General features: G+C 43.5%; 1 protein-coding gene across 1 annotated transcript in view; it reads left to right on the top strand.

The window, feature by feature from the left end:
* Nucleotides 1–19,859, top strand: part of LOC137306132 (uncharacterized) — a 61,567-nt gene that overhangs the window by 34,513 nt on the left and 7,195 nt on the right. Inside the window, exons 12-17 of the mRNA XM_067975191.1 lie at nt 6,397–6,501; nt 9,409–9,762; nt 12,079–12,402; nt 14,825–15,085; nt 17,920–18,180; nt 19,404–19,661. Of these exons, the coding sequence (XP_067831292.1) occupies nt 6,397–6,501; nt 9,409–9,762; nt 12,079–12,402; nt 14,825–15,085; nt 17,920–18,180; nt 19,404–19,661 (1,563 nt within the window). The remainder of the gene's footprint in view (nt 1–6,396; nt 6,502–9,408; nt 9,763–12,078; nt 12,403–14,824; nt 15,086–17,919; nt 18,181–19,403; nt 19,662–19,859) is intronic.

Below are 19,859 nucleotides of genomic sequence, written 5' to 3'. Positions count from 1 at the left end.
ATTAGTTTATAGGGTCTTCCAAAAGACATTTGATAAGGTTTACACATAACAGACTGTCAGCTATAATTAAAGCTCATGGAATTGAAGGCACATTATTGATCTGATTAGGAAATTGGTTAAGCGGTAGAAGATAGGGAATAGGAATAAAGGGTATGTACTCGAATTGGAAGGATGTGACACGTGGTGTCCCACAAGGATCTGTGCTGGGGTCTCAACCATTCACTATATTGATTAATGACTTAGGTAGCACAATAGAGATATATACATCCAAGTTTGCGAATGATACAAAGATTGGTGGCACAGTAAGTAGAGTAGACAGGAGCATAAAATTACAAAGAGACATTGAGAGATTAAGTGAGTGGGCAGAACAGTGACAGATGGATTTCAACGCAGGTATGTGTGAGGTCATCAATTTTGGACCAAAAAAGGATAGGTCAGAAATATTTTAAATGGTGAAAAGCTAGGAACAGGACGGGGTGGTGGGGGGAAGGGGGGAGAGAGATTCAGGGCTCCATGCACGCAAATCACGAAAATATAGTGATCAGGTACAAAAATAAGCCCAAAAGGATTAATGTAATGCTAGCCGTTATATCTACAGGGCTATAATTTCAAGGGAGGACGTTTTGCTACAGCTATACAAAGCCCTGGTTAGATCACATCCGGAGTACTGTGTAACCTCTGGGCATCTGACCTTAGAAAGGGTATATTGCCCTTCCAGGTAGTGCAGCATATATTCACTAGAATGTTACCAGGGCACCAAGGGTTAAATTTTGAGGAGGGATTACATAAACTCGGCTTCTATTCCTTGGATTCTTAATATGGAGTGATTAGATTGAGGCTTTTAGGATTTTAAAAATTGATAGGGTAGATAGACAGAGACGTTTCTTGCTAGTGGGGGACTTTAAGACAAGGGGACACAACCTTAAAATCAGAGCCAGGCCATTCAGGAGAGAAGTTAGGGCATATTTCTTCAAACAAAGGGCGGTATAATTGTGCAACTCTCTCCCACAAAAAAAGCAGTAGGTGCAAGCTCAATTAATAATTTCAAATCTGAGATCGATAGATGTTTGCTCGCCAAGGCTGTTAAAGGATATGGAGCCAACGTGGGTAAATGGAGTTAGGATACAGGTCAGCCATGATCTCATTGAATGGCGGAACAGGATCGAGGGGCATGTCCCTAAGTTCCTATGTTTCAATGTCTGATATTGCCAGACAGAGAGCAGAGTGATCTTCGCCACACATTATATTTCAACTTTGGTGTGTTAATTATACCAGTGATAATTACTCTTGCTTATACGATTTATGGAGTTCTACATGTGCGTCCAATTGTCCGTTTTCGGATGCTGATAATTTTCCTGTCACCGGGCTGGATATTCGACACATCGTATAAGATAATCGCAGATGCAGGATCTGTGGATTGCCATCAGTTGACATTCTATTGGATGGAAAGTTTCCAGCAATGCACCCGCAATTTTCAACGTCACACTGAGCATAGGAGTATCCATCGGTGCTACTGGATCTCCAAACATTCCGCCCAAATCGTCTTGCGTTAAATGGGTGATTGCAAAGTGGCAAACCATTTTGAATTCAATGGAAAACAAAGCGGAAAACGGGCTGCCTGTTCGCCATCGCCTCTTTTGCCCAAGTCGAATTTACACCCTAAAAATTTTAATGACTGAAAAATCAGGAGTGCTGTAATAAGCGCTGGTCTATGTACCCAGTTGTATGACTCCCGCTCCCATCTGGCGAGGCTTCGCGTCGAGAGCACCGCCTCATACAATATACACGCGTGTAAATTTACCGTCTGCATCTGTAAAAGCAAATGGGCGCTTTCCCGTCCTTCAAACTGTTTTCTTTAATATTTTGCACTCTATTATGCTAAAACTTTATAAAACACTGGTTAGGCCTCAGCTGAAGTATTGTGTTCAATTTAGGCACCATACTTTAGGAAGGATGTCAAGGCCTTGGAGAGGCTGCAGAGGAGATTTACCAGAATGGTCCCAGGGATGAGGGACTTCAGTTATGTGGAGAGACTGGAGAAGCTGGGATTGTTCTCCTTAGAGCAGAGAAGGTTAAGGGGAGATTTGATAGAGGTGTTCAAAATCATGAAGGGTTTTGATAGAGTAAGTAAGGAGAAACTGTTTCCAGTGGCAGGAGGGTCGGTAACCAGAGGACACAGATTTAAGATAATTGGCAAAAGAACCAGAGGCGACAAGTGGAAACATTTTTACACAGCGAGTTGTTATGATCTGGAATGTGCTGCCTGAAAAGGCGGTGGAAGCAGTTTCAATAATAACGTTCAAAAGTGAATCGGATAAATATTTGAAGGGAAAAACATTACAGGGCTATGGGGAAAGAGCAGCGGGGTGGGATTAATTGAATAAAGAGCCGGCACAGGCACGATGGGCAGAATGGCCTCCTGCATTGCTGTATCATTCTATGATACTACGGCAGAGGCACTTCCAGTGAGTGTATTATATTCCAATATTCATTTTTACTTTATGTTGAACTCCACTTCCCAAGCCAGATCTGTATCATAAGGAAGGGGAGAAAAAGCCCCCGATCTTTGTGTGTTTCAGGGAAAATGTGTCCATAGTAGCTCCTTTCCCGTCTGTCCCGGAATCATTTATGCATCCATAGCCCTTCAAGCCAAGCTCATTGCCTACCCCTTCACCTTCCCGCTACTCGGTGCCTTTCCTCACATTGCCACACTCCCATAACTACCGTTATCTATTCCACCTTACACTATCTGCTTAACACCTGAACACACTTCACCCCACCTCCTCCTTTCTGCATTGTTTTTTTTATTCGTTCATGAGATGTGGGCGTCGCTGGCGAGGCCGGCATTTATTGCCCATCCCTAATTGCCCTTGAGAAGGGGGTGGTGAGCCGCCTTCTTGAACCGCTGCAGTCCGTGTGGTGAAGGTTCTCCCACAGTGCTGTTAGGAAGGGAGTTCCAGGATTTTGACCCAGCGACGATGAAGGAACGGCGATATATTTCAAGTCGGGATGGCGTGTGACTTGGAGGGGAACGTGCAGGTGGTGTTGTTCCCATGCACCTGCTGCCCTTGTCCTTCTAGGTGGTAGAGGTCGCGGGTTTGGGAGGTGCTGTCGAAGAAGCCTTAGCAAGTTGCTGCAGTGCATCTTGTAGATGGTACACACTGCAGCCGCAGTGCGCCGGTGGTGGAGGGAGTGAATGTTTAGGGTGGTGGATGGGGTGCCAATCAAGCGGGCTGCTTTTTCCTGGATGGTGTCAAGCTTCTTGAGTGTTGTTCGAGCTGCACTCATCCAGGCAAGTGGAGAGTATTCCATCACACTCCTGACTTGTGCCTTGTAGATGGTGGAAAGGCTTTGGGGAGTCAGGAGGTGAGTCACTCGCCGCAGAATACCCAGCCTCTGACCTGCTCCTGTAGCCATATTATTTATGTGGCCGGTCCAGTTAAGTTTCTGGTCAATGGTGACCCCCAGGATGTTGATGGTGGGGGTTCGGCGATGGTAATGCTGTTGAAAGTCAAGTTCAGGTGGTTAGACTCTGTCTTGTTGGAGATGGTCATTGCTCGGCAGTTGTATGCGTGTTATTCACGTCACTCTTAACCGGACATCCACTGCCTCCCCTCCCATACTCTCTCGCAATGGAGGATGTTGAAAAGTCACAATTCCCTCTCCCACAGCCTATTTCGCCGGTCTGCATTCCCTCCTTTCCTTTTTGCTTCTCTCAATGATGTATTGTTTGATTTCAAAATTCAACTTTTTTGGAAAGGGAAATCACCTTACAATATGGAAGTAAACCAGCAGTCAGACAAAATGGATAGACAGAATGACAGACAGGTAGATAAATACATAAATGGATAGATAGATAGATAGATAGATAGATAGATAGATAGATAGATAGATAGATAGATAGATAGATAAGCAATAGATAGATAGCTGGGTGGATATATAGGTAGATAGATAGATAGATAGTTAGATATATAGATAAATAGATAGATAGATAGATAGATAGATAGATAGATAGATAGATTGGTAGATGATAGCATAATGCACTGCAGGTTGTGGTTCAGCCGCCCGTTATATAAAGTGCTGTAATTCCATTATAATTAATGGAAATTAAAATTCAGTGGTTTTATAACCGGCGGTCAATCGGCAACGCCAATATCCATCCCGTGCTCCAGTTAAAAATCTACCCCATTGTATTTTCAATAGTATCCCTATGCTATTCCGACCCAGTGACATTTGAAGACCAGTTTGTCGTGTCTACCGATTATCACAGAGTCATTTCAAGTTGTGTATTTGTGTACTATGGTCACACACCATCATTTGAAGGCTAGCTTAGTATTTCTAAGTTAATATCACACTGTTTTATTCTAATGCTAGCAAATTATTCGTGCACAACCATCAAACAGTACCATTTCAAAACCAGGTCTTTATTTGTACATTGTTATCATGCAATACTATTTCAAGGCTTGCAAATTTCCATTTCGTGGCATGCACACAAAACTCGGTTAACCAAAAAGAAGAACTCCGTCTGTGTCACTTGAACGAAACTTTGAGCTCATCGATTATAATTTTGGATTTGACGTTTCAACAGGAAACCTTGGTTCGCTGTATGTTGGAAATGCGGAATCAACATTATACCAAGGAGAAGTGTGTAGATTACTTTAACTCATTAATAGTCTGAATGGAGCAAAGGAACACATGTATTTTAATATTGTGGCAGAGGGACACTGGAACTGCAAAGTGAGATTAACAATTTTTACCTCCCCTACATAGACCAGTTACAAACAAACCGTGTAATATGTGACTGAATCTAGTCTCGTTGGTGGCTGTAAGGATTTGATATGAAGAGTTTGAGCAGTGCCATGCAGGTTAGGATAGGGACTGGGTGCAAAGATCAAAATGGGTCATCTTTAATTCAGGATGAAACTGTCAGCAATTCAGAGGGAGGCGACAAAAGCGCGAACAAATTCAAACTTCAAGCTTTTGCAGTAGCGCTGTTGAACTGGGACTGTTTTAAGAGTAACAGACAATAGAGGCACTGGGTGCTGTGTACACTGACACAATTAAAGGTTCCTGAAGATTACCTCCAATTCATATTTCCAGTGAAATCCAAAGCAGTTGAGTTTTAGCCTGGATACCAGCCACGGGTATTAGTGAATGGATCCAATCTAGGAGTTTGGATTGTTTAAATATAGAAAAACGGACAACTAAGTGTAGGTCGCAAACTGAAACCTAATGAAGAGTTTCGAAAGGATTATATGCAAATTAATAAAAACCTGACAGTGGTTTAGAGGCTGGAATCTGATCGAGCGGTTTGAGTGGTTTATATATAGAATAACAGAGACTCGGGAGTGAGTTACAGGCTGGAATCTAATCGAGGGGTTAGGGGGGTTTATATATAGAATAACAGATACTCGGGAGTGAGTTACAGCCTGGAATCTAATCGAGGGGTTCAGGGGGTTTATATACAGAATAAAAGAGACCCAGGAGTCAGTTTCAGGCTGGAATATAATCGAGGGGTTCGGGTGGTTTATATATAGAATGACAGATACCCGGGAGTGAGTTACAGACTGGAATCTAATCGAGGGGTTTGGGCAGGTTTATATATAGAATAACAGATACCCGGGAGTGAGTTACAGACTGGAATCTAATCGAGGGGTTTGGGCAGGTTTATATATAGAATAACAGATACCCGGGAGTGAGTTACAGGCTGGAATCTAATCGAGGGGTTCGGGGGGGTTATATATAGAATAACAGATACCCGGGAGTCAGTTACAGGCTGGATCTAATCGAGGGGTTCGGGGAGTTTATATATAGAATAACAGATACCCGGGAGTCAGTTACAGGCTGGAATCTAATACAGCGGTTGATGTGTTTTATTCCCGGTGTATTGGTCGCCCAGAATGATTACAAGACGCTGAGATGCAGAGTTTTGTCATTTCAATGTTGGTAGTTTAACAACAAATGCCACAATCACAAATAAAGACTCTGGGTTCATGTGAAGCCGAGAGCTCCAGGGAGAGGCGGGAGTTATTTGTTGTGTATTTTCTAAAATAGATTTTTAGAAGCACTGACATATTTATCGTAAGTCCTTGTAAAATTAACGTAGAAAGAACTTTTTGCCCGAGATTTAACCCGCATGTGTGCACCCTGAATAAGAGAATAGAGGAAGTCGGACCTTCTGTCTCAACACTTTTTACCCCTGGTATAACACGTGGCAGGGGAATCCAGGCCCACTTCCGCATTTCAAACATTCTGATTCATTTTCCCAATTGACGTCTTTGCAGTGCAAGGGGAGTCTGTGCAGCGTTTGCAGGAGGCACCGTCAGTGCACAGTTCCGAGTGGGTAAACTGACGTTGTATGGACTGTTTAACACCGGCCTCCCCAAAGTCCTTGAGAACCTTGTCAGTCTAGCTCCGTTACACCGAAAATTGATTGTTCATGCCAACATCCCATGAAGTGCTTTGCATTTTTCTTCCTCGTTGCCCTGCGGTTTATCGAAGGTACGTTATGTATTTTTTTCTTCACTAAATCCACCAGAGTTGAAGTAATGCGACTTGATATAGTGGAGGGAAACCCAGTCAGCTTACAGATGCCGGGCTGGAGCTTTCTACACGCACGTCCACCCACGCCCCGCTTATTTTTCGGCAGATCAGGGGATTGGGGGTCGGTGGGAATTTGCTCCAGTGCTGCTGGGCAGCATGTGGCCTCCGCCCAACACCCACTCCCAGTTGGTCCTTTAGATATTAGATTAAACTAGCGCCTGGGCCGTTCTGCCCGTTGCTTTCCGCACTAATCTCCGGCCGAGTGCCTCCTTGCCAGGCCCCGCCCACTGGTTTTCAATATTTGGCAGAGGGAGCGGAGTTTGTAGAAAGACTCTAAGTAGAGGTTCTATCGACAGCATTAACATATTTAAATATCCTCTCTTTCACGACAGTCAGTAAATGCCTCCTCCATCCATTACCATGTGGGTGACAATCCTACTCGGGTCTGCCACGCTAATCCCCGCCGTCAGTTTTTTTTATTCGTTCATGAGATGTGGGCGTCCCTGGCGAGGCCGCCATTTATTGCCCATCCCTAACTGCCCTTGAGAAGGTGGTGGTGAGCCGCCTTCTTCAACCGCTGCATCCGTATGGTGAAGGTTCTCCCACAGTGCTGTTGGGAAGGGAGTTCCAGGATTTTGACCTTGCGACCATGAAGGAACGGCAATATATTTCCAAGTCGGGATGGTATGTGACTTGGGGGGGAACGTGCAGGTGGTGTTGTTCCCATGTGCCTGCTGTCCTTGTCCTAGGTGGTAGAGGTCGTGGGTTTGGGAGGTGCTGTTGAAGAAGCCTTGGCGAGTTGCTGCAGTGCATCCTGTGGATGGTACACACTGCAGCCACAGTGCGCCGGTGGTGAAGGGAGTGAATGTTTAGGTTGGTGGATGGGGTGCCAATCAAGCGGGCTGCTTTGTCCTGGATGGTGTCGAGCTTCTTGAGTGTTGTTGGAGCTGCACTCATCCAGACAAGTGGAGAGTATTCCATCACACTCCTGACTTGTGCCTTGTAGATGGTGGAAAGGCTTTGTGGAGTCAGGAGGTGAGTCACTCGCCGCAGAATACCCAGCCTCTGACCTGCTCTTGCAGCCACAGTATGGCTGGTCCAGTTAAGATTCCGGTCAATGGTGACAACCAGGATGTTGATGGTGGGGAATTCGGCAATGGTATTGCCGTTGAATGTCAAGGGGAGGTGGTTGGACTCTCTCTTGCTGGAGATGGTCATTGCCTGGCACTTATCTGGCGCGAATGTTACTTGCCACTTATGAACCCAAGCCTGGATGTTGTCCAGGTCTTGCTGCATGCAGGCTCGGACTGCTTCATTATTTGAGAGGTTTCGAATGGAACTGAACATTGTGCAATCATCAGTGAACATCCCCATTTCTGACCTTATGATGGAGGGAAGGTCATTGATGAAGCAGCTGACGATAGTTCGGCCTAGGACACTGCCCTGAGGAACTCCTGCAGCAATGTCCTGGGGCTGAGATGATTGGCCTCCAACAACCACTACCATCTTCTTTTGAGCGAGGTATGACTTCAGCCACTGGAGGGTTTTCCCCCTAATTCCCATTGACTTCAATTTTACTCGGGCTTCTTGGTGCCACACTCGGTCAAATGCTGCCTTGATGTCATGGGCAGTCACTCTCACCTCACCTCTGGAATTCAGCTCTTTTGTCCATGTTTGGACCAAGGCTGTAATGAGGTCTGGAGCCGAGTGGTCCTGGCAGAACCCAAACTGAGCATCGGTGAGCAGGTTATTGGTGAGTAAGTGCCGCTTGATAGCACTGTCGATGACACCTTCCATCACTTTGCTGATGATTGAGAGTAGACTGATGGGGCGGTAATTGGCCGGATTGGATTTGTTCTGCTTTTTGAGGACAGGTCTTCTCCTATTCCTTTTAAAACGAATGTGCAATCTACATTAATCGGGTTGGCCAAACGCCAAGGCTTACCTTGTCTTGAGGGAGAGGAGGTATCCTGCTTTCATTGTGTTACAACAACATCCTCAAAAAAGAGTGGAGATTTCTAATGTTGGAACTAACACAAGCCAAATTCTCTGAAAGAGTTCTTTGATAAGTTAGCTATTATTAAGTTCAAGATAGAATATGTTCAGCAAAGTTAATTAACACTTTACAGGACCTGAGAGATCACACAACGATAATTCATTCCCAATTGCTGCTTTACCAAGTTGTAATTGTTCTACAGTATGTTCCTGTTTCAATTCCCCTCCCCTCACCCCCCACAACATAAAAATGGCCCTAAACACTCGCAATTGACATGTCATGATGCATTGTTCCCCCTGGTCCTCCGAGACCTTTATGTGACCTTTGATTCGATCCAACTCACCATCACATTGAGATCAATGGAAATCGGTCCTTCCGATATCAACAGATTTACACCATGGCTCAAAATTAAAATGATCGCCTCTGAGGGAGAGCGAGAGAGAGGGGTGAATGCACAAGGCGAAGAAAGAGCCAGTTGAAAATTGACCCCCACGTCTGTGATGTTTTTCTACCTTAAAGGTCTTGCAAGTATTTGTTCAAACCGCCATTTTAAAAACAAATCGGAAGCCTCCTAGAGGGTGATTCACTCTCTTTCATTTAATGCCATTCATGCCCAGGATTTTTTAAAATATAATTACATTTAACATAAAGAACAGGGGGGTCGAATTTCATCTTGTGCCGGGGCATGAAAATAGCGTTGCGGATTTGCTGCCTGTGAGAGAAAGCACCTGATTTTCATTTCTAATGGAAATTAAAATCGGCCGGTTTCTACAAGGGGTGGACGACACACGGCGCCAGTTTTCCGCCCTGAGTGGTGAGTTTGACATCTATCCTTTAAATCTTTTAACGACTCTCATTTGTTTCTACAGCCGCTCTTATTGGACAATGGTCAGTGCAGGTGCCAAAACAACTCTCAGTGTTGGTTGGTTCCTGTGTGGTGATTCCTTGTACCACTGGTCATTCATTGGTTGGAATGAATTGGATGTGGTTAAAGGGAGGGTTTAACCCCAATGAACCAGGAGTCACCACCCTCTTCAATTCGAGACGACGAGAGTCAGTTGACCCTGCATATCGACATCGCAGTGGGTTGATGATCCAAAATTCAATGGGATGCTCCTTTTGGATACATCCCGTCAGCAATGAAGATCGGGGTGAATATTACGTCACAGCAACATTCGACGGCAAAAGGCATCGCTCTGATCCCGTCTTTCTTTCCGTTTTTGGTGAGTTTTCATTTCTTACTTTTCACTCAGTGCTGTTTTCAATTTAAAAACCAAATAATTCTTAGGACGTGGGCTTCACTGGTAAGGCCGGCATTTATTGTCCATTCGTAGTTGCCCCTTGAGAAGGTTTTTGCGGGACTTCTTCCTGGACCACTGCAACCCCGTGTGGTGAAGGTGCTCCCACAATGTTGTTAGCTCAATAGGCTTTGCAGCAGTTTGAGAGAGACGAGTGGTTTGCCAGGCCATTTCACAAGGCAGTTAAGAGTCAACCACGTTGATGTGGGTCAGGAGTCACATATTGGCCAGGCGATAGGTTTCCGTCTTCAATGGGGAAATCTAAAACTAGGGGGAATAGTCTCAGAATAAGGGGTCGCCCGCTTAAGACGGAAATGAAGAGGAATTACGTCTCCGAGAGGGTGGTGAATCTTTGGAATTCCTTACCCCAAAAAGCTGTGGAGGCTGAGTCATTGAATACATTCAAGGCTGAGTTAGACAAATGTTTGATCAGCAAGGGAGTCAAAGGATATGGGGAAAGGGCGGGAAAGTGGAGTTGAGGTAAAAATCAAATCAGCCATGATCTCATTAAATGGCGGAGCAGGCTCGAGGGGCCGAATGGCCTACTCCTGCTCCTATCTCTTATGGTCTTATAGACATTAGTGAACCGATTGGGAGTTTATGGTCACTTTTACTGAGAGCAGCTTTTTTATTTCCAAACTTTGCTTTGTGAAATTGTATTTAAAAATTCTAAAACTGCCATAATGGGGTTTGTACTCACTTTCATCTGAATTATTGCTCCAGGCCTCTGGATTAGTAGTCCAGCAACATAACCACTACCCGTTTTTAGCCTACTAGAATTGAAATGGCTTCTATTCCCAAATGCAAATGTCAGTTATATAAGGAAAATGTGAATATAAATTTTAAAAAGAGACCAAAGAAAAAAAAATAGCAGTATAGGGACCTTAGGTAAAATGATTCATCTATTTTATATAGATATAAGGATAATTTGTACAAATGGTCATTCCCAAATCAGAGCCTTGCCCGATGCGGGAGTGTATGGGAAAATCAAACGGACGCCCTCTCTCGAATTTCGGTCCATTAATGTATAATGGACACGAAATCATGATTGGTTTGTGTCCACGTTCCATTTTATGCATTCCATTCGACAAGGAAAGCAAGTTCACAATATTTGCATTTTGTTCTAACATATGAATTGGACGTGTGAGACTAGTCAATTAGGAGGATTGGCGTTCCATCAGATGAGGGATGTCAGTGTTGGACGATCGGAGACATTCAATTTCAGGCACCAAGCGTCAACAAGAAATATTGCAGGTCATAAGAATATAAGAAATAGGAGCAGGACCAGGCCATAGGGCCCTTCGAGCCTGCTCCGTCATTCAATTAGATCATGGCTGATCTTCGACCTTAACGCCATTTTCCCACTCGATCCCCATATCCCTTGATTCCACTAGAGTCCAAAGGTCAGTAGAAGCAGGTATGAGAGATAGAATAGATGCCCCTCTACTCTGTCCCAGCAATGTGTGAAGTCTAACCTGAAAATAGATTTGTCTGCACGGCATTCTACGAGATATTCCATCTTTATCCTACCATCCTACTGACCCTTCAATTTGCCATCAAATTGGGACAGATTTGTGAGGTGATATTCTACTGTAAGCTGGATTCAAACTGCCTGTCCTCATATCAATTATTGCTGGGAAAGCAAGATGCCTTTCAACCCTTCAGGCTGGATGGTTGGGCCGGGGGTCTCGACCAGGCTCGAGGGTCTCGATGGGCTTCTGTTGTTCTTATCTTCCAATGTTAAGCCTGGACCGCATCATACGTGAGCTTTAATACACTGAACCCTCTGCAGCAACCTGTCGCCAAGTATGAAGGCTAAAAGCTAACTTCCAGTTGTCGGTCTAATGTTGGTTGTGTTCGAGTGAGATCAGGGACAGAACAGGAAGAGTTGGCACCGTAGCTATGTGACACTGAGACCGCAGACAGAGTGGGGAAGTTTCCAGTGGCAACTGAGTGTCGGTGAAATTTCAGACACAGCGCGGACTTTCCCCATTGTCACTATGTGTCCGTGAGATTGCTGAATGGTTTCGTGTAGTAACTGATTGCATCCTAAGATTGGCAAAAGTATCCGTTAGTGATTTTTGGTGGGAATAGAAATCAGCAGTTCAGCTTCCCCATGGGTTGTCTGGTAAAAGGGATCTCGGCGTTATCTCAATACATTCGATCCTGTGCTTCCTATTAAAAATGAATATCATTCCGTTTAACGCAACATTAACATCCCTTTTGCTTCTCATCTTATAGAGAAGCCCAGTATATCAGTGTCCGAAGAAATCACTGCTGGACAAGCAGCGAGCGTAACGTGTTCGCTGGTTCACAGTTGCCCTGATGCCAGAATTGATCTAAAATGGATTATGGTCAGCGAATTGACTGCTGCGAATTTGACCACTGAACGTAAAGACATCGACAGGGGTTTCGACAATCCGGTTTGGAAAGGATCACAGAAAGTTTCCTCTGTGCTAATATTTACAGCCTTGCGTCAGCATGACCGTAAAATGATTGGCTGTGAGATTCAGCTTGGAGGACACCCACACGGGGTTCAAGAAATGATTACATTGGACGTCCAGTGTAAGTGTTGTTCGCTTGTCTGCATAGGAAAGTGCAAACCACTTCTCTTTACGACTGAAAGTGCCTCAACAGTAGGAATGTATAATTAATCCACCGCCTCCGTAGACAGGAAGAATGAAATAGGAACAATGTGATGTAATTATATGAAAATTTGCTGGATTCACTTTCGTCCCCTGTGCCTCGTGTCAGTTAAGGCTACAATTATGCTGCATCATCCCGATCTGAAATCAGTATCTGTGGAATGCCGATTGCAGTCAGCAGATGGCAATTGTACTGCTGGCCGATGATTTCTGCCCATCTCACTTAGGGCAATGGCGAAGGAGTTCTATGGGCCTCTGTTTTTTGGATTAAATTCAGGATCATAGGGGGAACCCGAAAAAGGGCCTCTCCAATATTGGTGGCAGACTACAAGTATAATGGATTTAAATAAATAACAGAGTAAAATCTAACTTCACAGCTAGAAGTTTTACAGAAAATAGTTTATTAAAGATTTTAATAGAAACTGACAAAGATAACAGATCACAGTCGGTAACCAATCATGAAAGTTGATAACGGCAAACATAGCTGGCTCTGTTGCTTTAACTCGGGAGTTGATGGTATCAATCTGTCATTTCCAATAGCGCCACATGCTGCCATGTTATTACAATCAGAGGAGCAGGTTTAAATAGTCACTAGCGCTATTAGAGAACAGGTCTACTCCCAGGTCTTTCAGGGCCCTTACACTGAAATTTTATTTGCAAGGGATGAGAACTAACATTCTATGGTTATATAATATACGGTCTGCCGAGGTAAGTACGGTCTTAGGGTGAAGTAGAGCATGGGGGAGGAAAAAAAAGACAAGAAGGAAGAAAGAAGGAAAGAGAGAAAGAAAGAAAGAACGAATGAAAGAAAGACAGAAAGGAAGAAAGAAAGAAGAAGAACGAGTGAGAGAACTCGTAAAATGAAGAAGGAGGGAGAGAGAAAACAGGGAAGTACAGAATTGTTCGCCTGACGTCAGTAGTAGGGAAAATGCTAGAATCTATTATTAAGGATGTGATAACAGAGCTCTTAGAAAATAATAATAGGATTTGGCAGAGTCAACATCGATTTATCAAAGCGAAATGATGTTTGACAAACCTATTGGACTTCTTTCAGGATGTAACTGGTAGAATAGATAGGGGGGAACCAGTGGATGTGGTGTATTTGGATTTTCAGAAGACTTTCGATAAGGTCCCGCACAGGAGGTTGGTGAACAAAGTTAGAGCACATGGAATTGGGAGTAATATACTGGCATGGATTGGGAATTGGTTAACAGACAGAAATCAGAGAGTAGGAATAAACGGGTCTTTCTCAGGTTGGCAGACTGTGACTAGTGGGGTACTACAGGGATCGGTGCTTGGGCCCCAGCTAGTCACTATTCACAATGATTTGGACGAGGGGACAAAATGTAATATTACCAAGTTTGCTGATGACACAAAACTAGGTGGGAATGTGAATTGTAAGGAGAATGCAAAGAGGCTTCAAGGGGATATAGACAGATATAGAGGGAGTGCAACGAAGATTCACCAGACTGATTCCTGGGATGGTGGGATTGTCGTATGAGGAGAGATGGAGCACACTAGGCCTGTATTCTCTAGAGTTTAGAAGAATGAGAGATGATCTCATTGAAACATACAAAATTCTTACAGGGATTGACAGGTAGATGCAGGGAGGATGTTTCCCCTGGCTGGGGAGTCCAGAGCCAGGGATCACAGCCTCAGAATAAGGGTTAGACCATTTAGGACTGAGATGAGGAGAAATTTCTTCACTCAAAGGGTGGTGAAACTTTGGAAATTTTACCCCAGGGCGCTGTGGAGGTTCAGTCATTGAATATATTCAAAGAGATCGATAGATTTCTAGATATTAAAGACATCAAGTGATATGGGGATGGTGCAGGAAAATGGCGTTGAGGTAGACGATCAGCCATGATCTTGTTGATTGGTGGAGTAGGCTTGAGGGGCCGGATGGCCTACTCCTGCTCCTATTTCTTATGTTCTTATAGTAAGAAAGAGCTTGTATTTATATCCCATCATTTGAAGTCTTTCAGAATCAACCCAAAGTGCCTCTTAATTAATTAGAGTGGAATGACTATTTGTTATGTTGGTGAACCCTACATAATATACAATGGAATATTTGTTTTCCGTCCTTTGCAAATTAAACCTCAATTCAAGTTCCCTGAGTTATTGGAGTTCTTCCAATTTCAGGCTAAATATGCTCGAGTATTTTGCTGAGCAGATATTGGAAGCTCGCTTCTCTGGGCTTTGTGTTCAAATATGTGTATTGTTGAAAGTCTCATCAGGAGCTAATGATGAAGCCGAAAGGTGGTATGTCAAAACAGAGGAGACAAACTTGCCCAGAACAGTCTTCATATGTTAACAGTGCTCTGTTACACTCTCTATTGCAGACCCACCAACCGAGCCTGTGGCCAATTCCACATCGGTGATACTGTTGGGCAGACCTGCATTCATTCTCTGTTCAACACAAAGTAACCCAGAGTCCAGCTTAGGATGGATAAAGGACGGTGCAATTGTCAGCGACACGTCTTCAAACAATATTTTGAAGACAGAATTTTCCAACATTACATTTGAGAACGAAGGGCAGTATTTCTGCAATGCTACAAATAAACACGGGTTTGCTGTCAGCTCCATAAACATTACTGTTGAATGTGAGTACAAAATACGTTCAATCCTTTGAAAAATGATGGCATTGATTTTCTTATTTTTTACAGAAGTGAATGATAAGTAGAAATTACCGAATTACAATATCGTATTTTAAAGCAGTTTAATTGTAAAACACATGGGGAAAAACGGGCTGTGGAGAAAATTGGACAGGGTGTGAAACGGACTTTCTATTTGCTTTCGCCCGTTTGGCACCACCCACACGACCAATTTCACCCCTATAAATTTTGATTAGTCCTCCTTTTCCACTGAGAGAACAGTTAAAAATTTATGCAAGCAGCAGCTTGTCTAAATAAACGAGTGGAGCAGTTGGCTTGGCAGTCGCAGGCCCACCTCTGAGTCATTCAGTGCAGGGTTCAGGGTTCAACCCAGAAGGATACTCAGGTCCGATGGGAGTGCATGCCACCCTTGTATCATTGGTTATACGAGACCGTAAAACTCTTCAGTCCTGTAGGAATAACCATTCAATCGGCTGGTACACAGAAAGCTAATTACCAACCTTCACGCTGTGGGCCTGTCAGATTGTTAATCGGGTGCCATGTAACAGACTGACGACAACAGTCAGGGTGGGTGGAATCGGGGGCTCATCAGCGGAATGGGTGAAAAATGTTTACAAAACAGAGGGTGAGAGCTAAGGGAAGTTTCTCAGATTAACAGAAAGTGGGACGTGATGACCCTCAGAGATCCGTGCTAGGGAAGCTGTTGCTTCCTACATATATAAATCAGGAATTGGAGGCATAGAGAGTAAATTTGCCGTGCATCGGTGGCGCAAAACAAGCAACAAGGAATGGGTATTCCGTTTTAGAGCTTTCATTGGAAAATAAATAGGTGTAAAATGAGATGCCAATTCACTATCACTCATTTTGCACTATTGCCACAGACCAATTTTACCCCCATGGTGTGGACGTTTGCAAATGATACCATTGTGGCATAGAGATAATAGTGTGGAGGACTGCACCAAAATACACGTAGACATAAACAGGCTTTCAGAGTCGGTGGATCAATAATCAGTGCAATTCAATGTAGTGAAGTGTGAGATGATTCATTTTGGTAGGAGGAATAAGGAGGTCATTTGCAAAGTAAGAAACTAAATGACATCCAGGAGCAAAGACATCATAGAAACATAGAAAATAGGAGCAGGAATAGGCCATTCCGCCCTTTGAGCCTACTTCGCCATTCAATATGATCATGGCTGATCCTCTATCTCCATACCATATTCCCGCTCTCTCCCCATACCCCTTGATGCCTTTTGTGTCCAGAAATCTATCTAGCTCCTTCTTAAATATATTCAGTGACTTGGCCTCCACTGCCTTCTGTGGTAGAGAATTCCACAGGTTCACCACCCTCTGAGTGAAGAAATTTCTCCTCATCTCAGTCCTAATGTCCTACCCCGTATCCTGAGACTGTGACCCCTCGTTCTGGACCCCCCAGTCAGGGTAAACATCTTCCCTGCATCCAGTCTGTCTAGCCCTATCAGAATTTTATATGTTTCAATGAGATCCCCTCTCATTCTTCTAAACTCGAGTGAATACAGGCCGAGTCGACCCAATCTCTCCTCATACGACAGTCCTGCCATCCCAGGAATCAGTCTGGTGAACCTTCGCTGCACTCCCTCTATGGCAAGTATATCCTTTCTTAGGTAAGCGGACCAAAACTGCGCACAATACTCCAGGTGTGGTCTCACCAAGGCCCTGTATAACTGTATAACTTGCGCCTATGGAAACATCTGGGCATATGGATACATAAATCAGTATGAACTGTGCTCCGTGCACTTCCCTGGGATGAAATTGGACATGAGCAGAGACGCAAAACAGGCGGGATCGCGTTTGCTGCCCGTTAGTTGGCATACCAGACATTCAGTTCTAGTAAAGTTAATGGAACTTAATATCGGGCATGGCGTACAACTGGCGAGCGATGGGATACCGCCTGTTTAGCGCCTCCTCCCATATTCAATTTCACCCCACTGGTATCCATACCACAAAAGGGTTATTGACGCACAGAAGATAGTGCAGTAAAGATTTTCAAGGATGTTACCAGAATTGAAATGAAGCAACTATCGGGAAAGATTGTTCTGGCTGAGGCTATTCCCTCTGGAAAAGAGTGGACTAAGAGGCGGACCTGACATTTTAAAATTATGAAGGGTTTCGGTAGGATGGACGTAGAGAAACTGTTTCTGCTTGTGAGAGTCGAATACAAAGGGGCATAAAAATAAGATGGTCACCAACAGATCAAATAAAGAATTTAGCAGGAAGTTCTTTACACAAAGACTGGTGAGTATTTAGAATTCGCTGCCACATGAAGTGGTTAAAGCAGATAGCATCGATGCATTTAAGGGAGGCTTGGTGCGAATATCAGGGCGAAGCGAATAGAGGGATACAAGGAAAAGGTGGAAAGAAGTAACCAGAGTGGGAAGAGGCTCGTGTGGACTACAAACACCTACATAGACCATTTGGGCCGAATGACTTGTTTCTATCCTATAGACTGTATGTAATTGATATCATCTCCCATTAGTTTACAAATGGCTATCGAGGGGGATTAGAGACTAGATTATCAATGGAAGCATGATCAGAAGTTTTATTCACGCGTAAATTGAAACCTGCAACGTTATAGCATAATTTCCCAACCAGACACAGAGCATTACAACATTAGAAAGAGAATCATGTGGATATTTGAAAAAGAAGATTATGAAATGATATGGGAAAGGGGATTAAAGTAGGGTTATAGTGGACAGCTTCTATGAAAGCGCTAGCACAGGCAATAAGGGTCGAATGTGCTACAATTTACATGGTTATTTGTAAAATGTGCTCTTTCTCTTTGGCAGATCCACCTTCAAAACCAATGGTTAATTGCTCATTGACAGTAAGGGAGGGTGGTTCCGTGTTCATATACTGCATCACACGCAGTAAACCAGAGTCTCATTTACAATGGATGAAAGACGGTGAACCGATTAACAGCTCCTATTCAAACAATGTGCTAACGAAGAACTTTCCTGACATAAAATATGAGGATGATGGAGAATACCAGTGTGAGGCAAGCAATAAACATGGCACCGCAAAGAGCTGGATGTACATCACTGTAGAATGTAAGTCTAAGAATTAATGTTCCTTTTTGAAAACTAACACAATGACCAATAAATCTTCACGACATCCATTTATCAATTGTTCAGTATTCGTGCCTCTGTTCAAATATCTGACAAACAAATATCATACCACCACTTCAAGCATGTGTGCACTATTAAGTTTCTTGGATATTATCTGTTGTGAGTAAACATAATTTGATCAAAAGAGGAAAATTCCTTCATTTCAATAATTACTTATCACACTTTAGCCATCAGTTGTACAAATGAATATGTAGATTAGCCGATTGAAGAGAGAGTAGGATCTATAACAAATGTGATAGAGGGAGAAAGAAAGTGAGAGAGAGAGAGAGAGAGAGAACTCTCTCGTAGGAAGCGGGTAGTTTCGAAAAGATCAGAGCAATGAGTGGCAACAATGTCGACAAAGAAGCACAGGGGACTTGGCACAGATTCAAATGATTCAACAATGGTTAGAAACGAGAGCCAAACAGAGAGGGAAATTATACTCATAAAAACGCCAATGTATGATTAAGAACTATATGCCACATCTAATGTTTAGAACAGAAAAGGGTGCTGAACCGTGCCACGATGGTCCCTATGTCAATGCCATGTTGCGCTCTGCTCCATTGCACAAGAACAGTAACTTTTGCTGAGGCGCATTACAGTGGGTACAGACCTGAATGAAATGCTGCGGAACCATTTCTTTGATCTGGAACACAATACTATGTAGCAGAACATTGAACTATCAAAGCAATTGATATTGCATTCAATTAAGGCGATATAGAAAATTGGATGATATCAGTTTGATACAGAAGAGCAATTTTAACTGCAGCAGAAATGGAACAAAGTATTCAGCATTAGCAAAGAAACTCGTTAGAAATAGAACATATTTTCATCTAGACATGAATACTATACTAAATTAATTTTGAAGCCATTGGTGAATATAACTTTCCCAACATTTCGTTTTGGAGTCCTTCTAGAAGTACAGCGACAAGGAATACTTCAAATCTCTTCTCTAGGAGTTCCATCTGTATCAAACAATAATGAATACGCTTGGCATTGACTTGACATTTGCTCCATTCAAAGTACTGACTCGTTGCACTGCATTGTAACCGGACATTTGGTGTGTTCTGCTGTCCTAACAGTCACTGACTCAATGGTTAAAAATCTCATGAATTATTTTTGTTATAACATGTTCTTATGATTGCTTCAATCTTGGTCTGTTTCAGATGCACCACGGAAACCAGTGGTCAATTCTTCTATAGTAGCGCTGGAAGGAAGCTCATTGTATATATATTGCAAGGCAGAGGGAAACCCACCGGTCAGTGTAAGGTGGATGAGAAATGGCGAAGTGATCAGCACGCCTTCCACCAGTGAACTGAAAGAGATATTTCATAATATTAGTTTGAAAGATGATGGACAATATTGGTGCGTGGCTGAAAATAACCTGGGCACAGCAAACAGTTACACACAGATTTCTGTAGAATGTAAGTACATCAAAGACGTTAGGAAAGCTGGGTTAGGGTGACATTACTTAATGGTAATACTGCTGTATTACCTTCCCTCCAATGGAGTTCAATACATTACTGGCGCTCGGTGTAGCTAGCTGGTCTTCCCAGGGCAGTGTCCTACCGACCTATGGTTCATATTGACAATGGTAGCCAACATGAAAGGTGAAGCACTCC

Source organism: Heptranchias perlo, chromosome 42 (assembly GCF_035084215.1).
Source record: "Heptranchias perlo isolate sHepPer1 chromosome 42, sHepPer1.hap1, whole genome shotgun sequence".
In the NCBI taxonomy this organism is placed as follows: domain Eukaryota; kingdom Metazoa; phylum Chordata; class Chondrichthyes; order Hexanchiformes; family Hexanchidae; genus Heptranchias; species Heptranchias perlo.
This window is presented reverse-complemented; position numbering and strand designations above follow the sequence as displayed.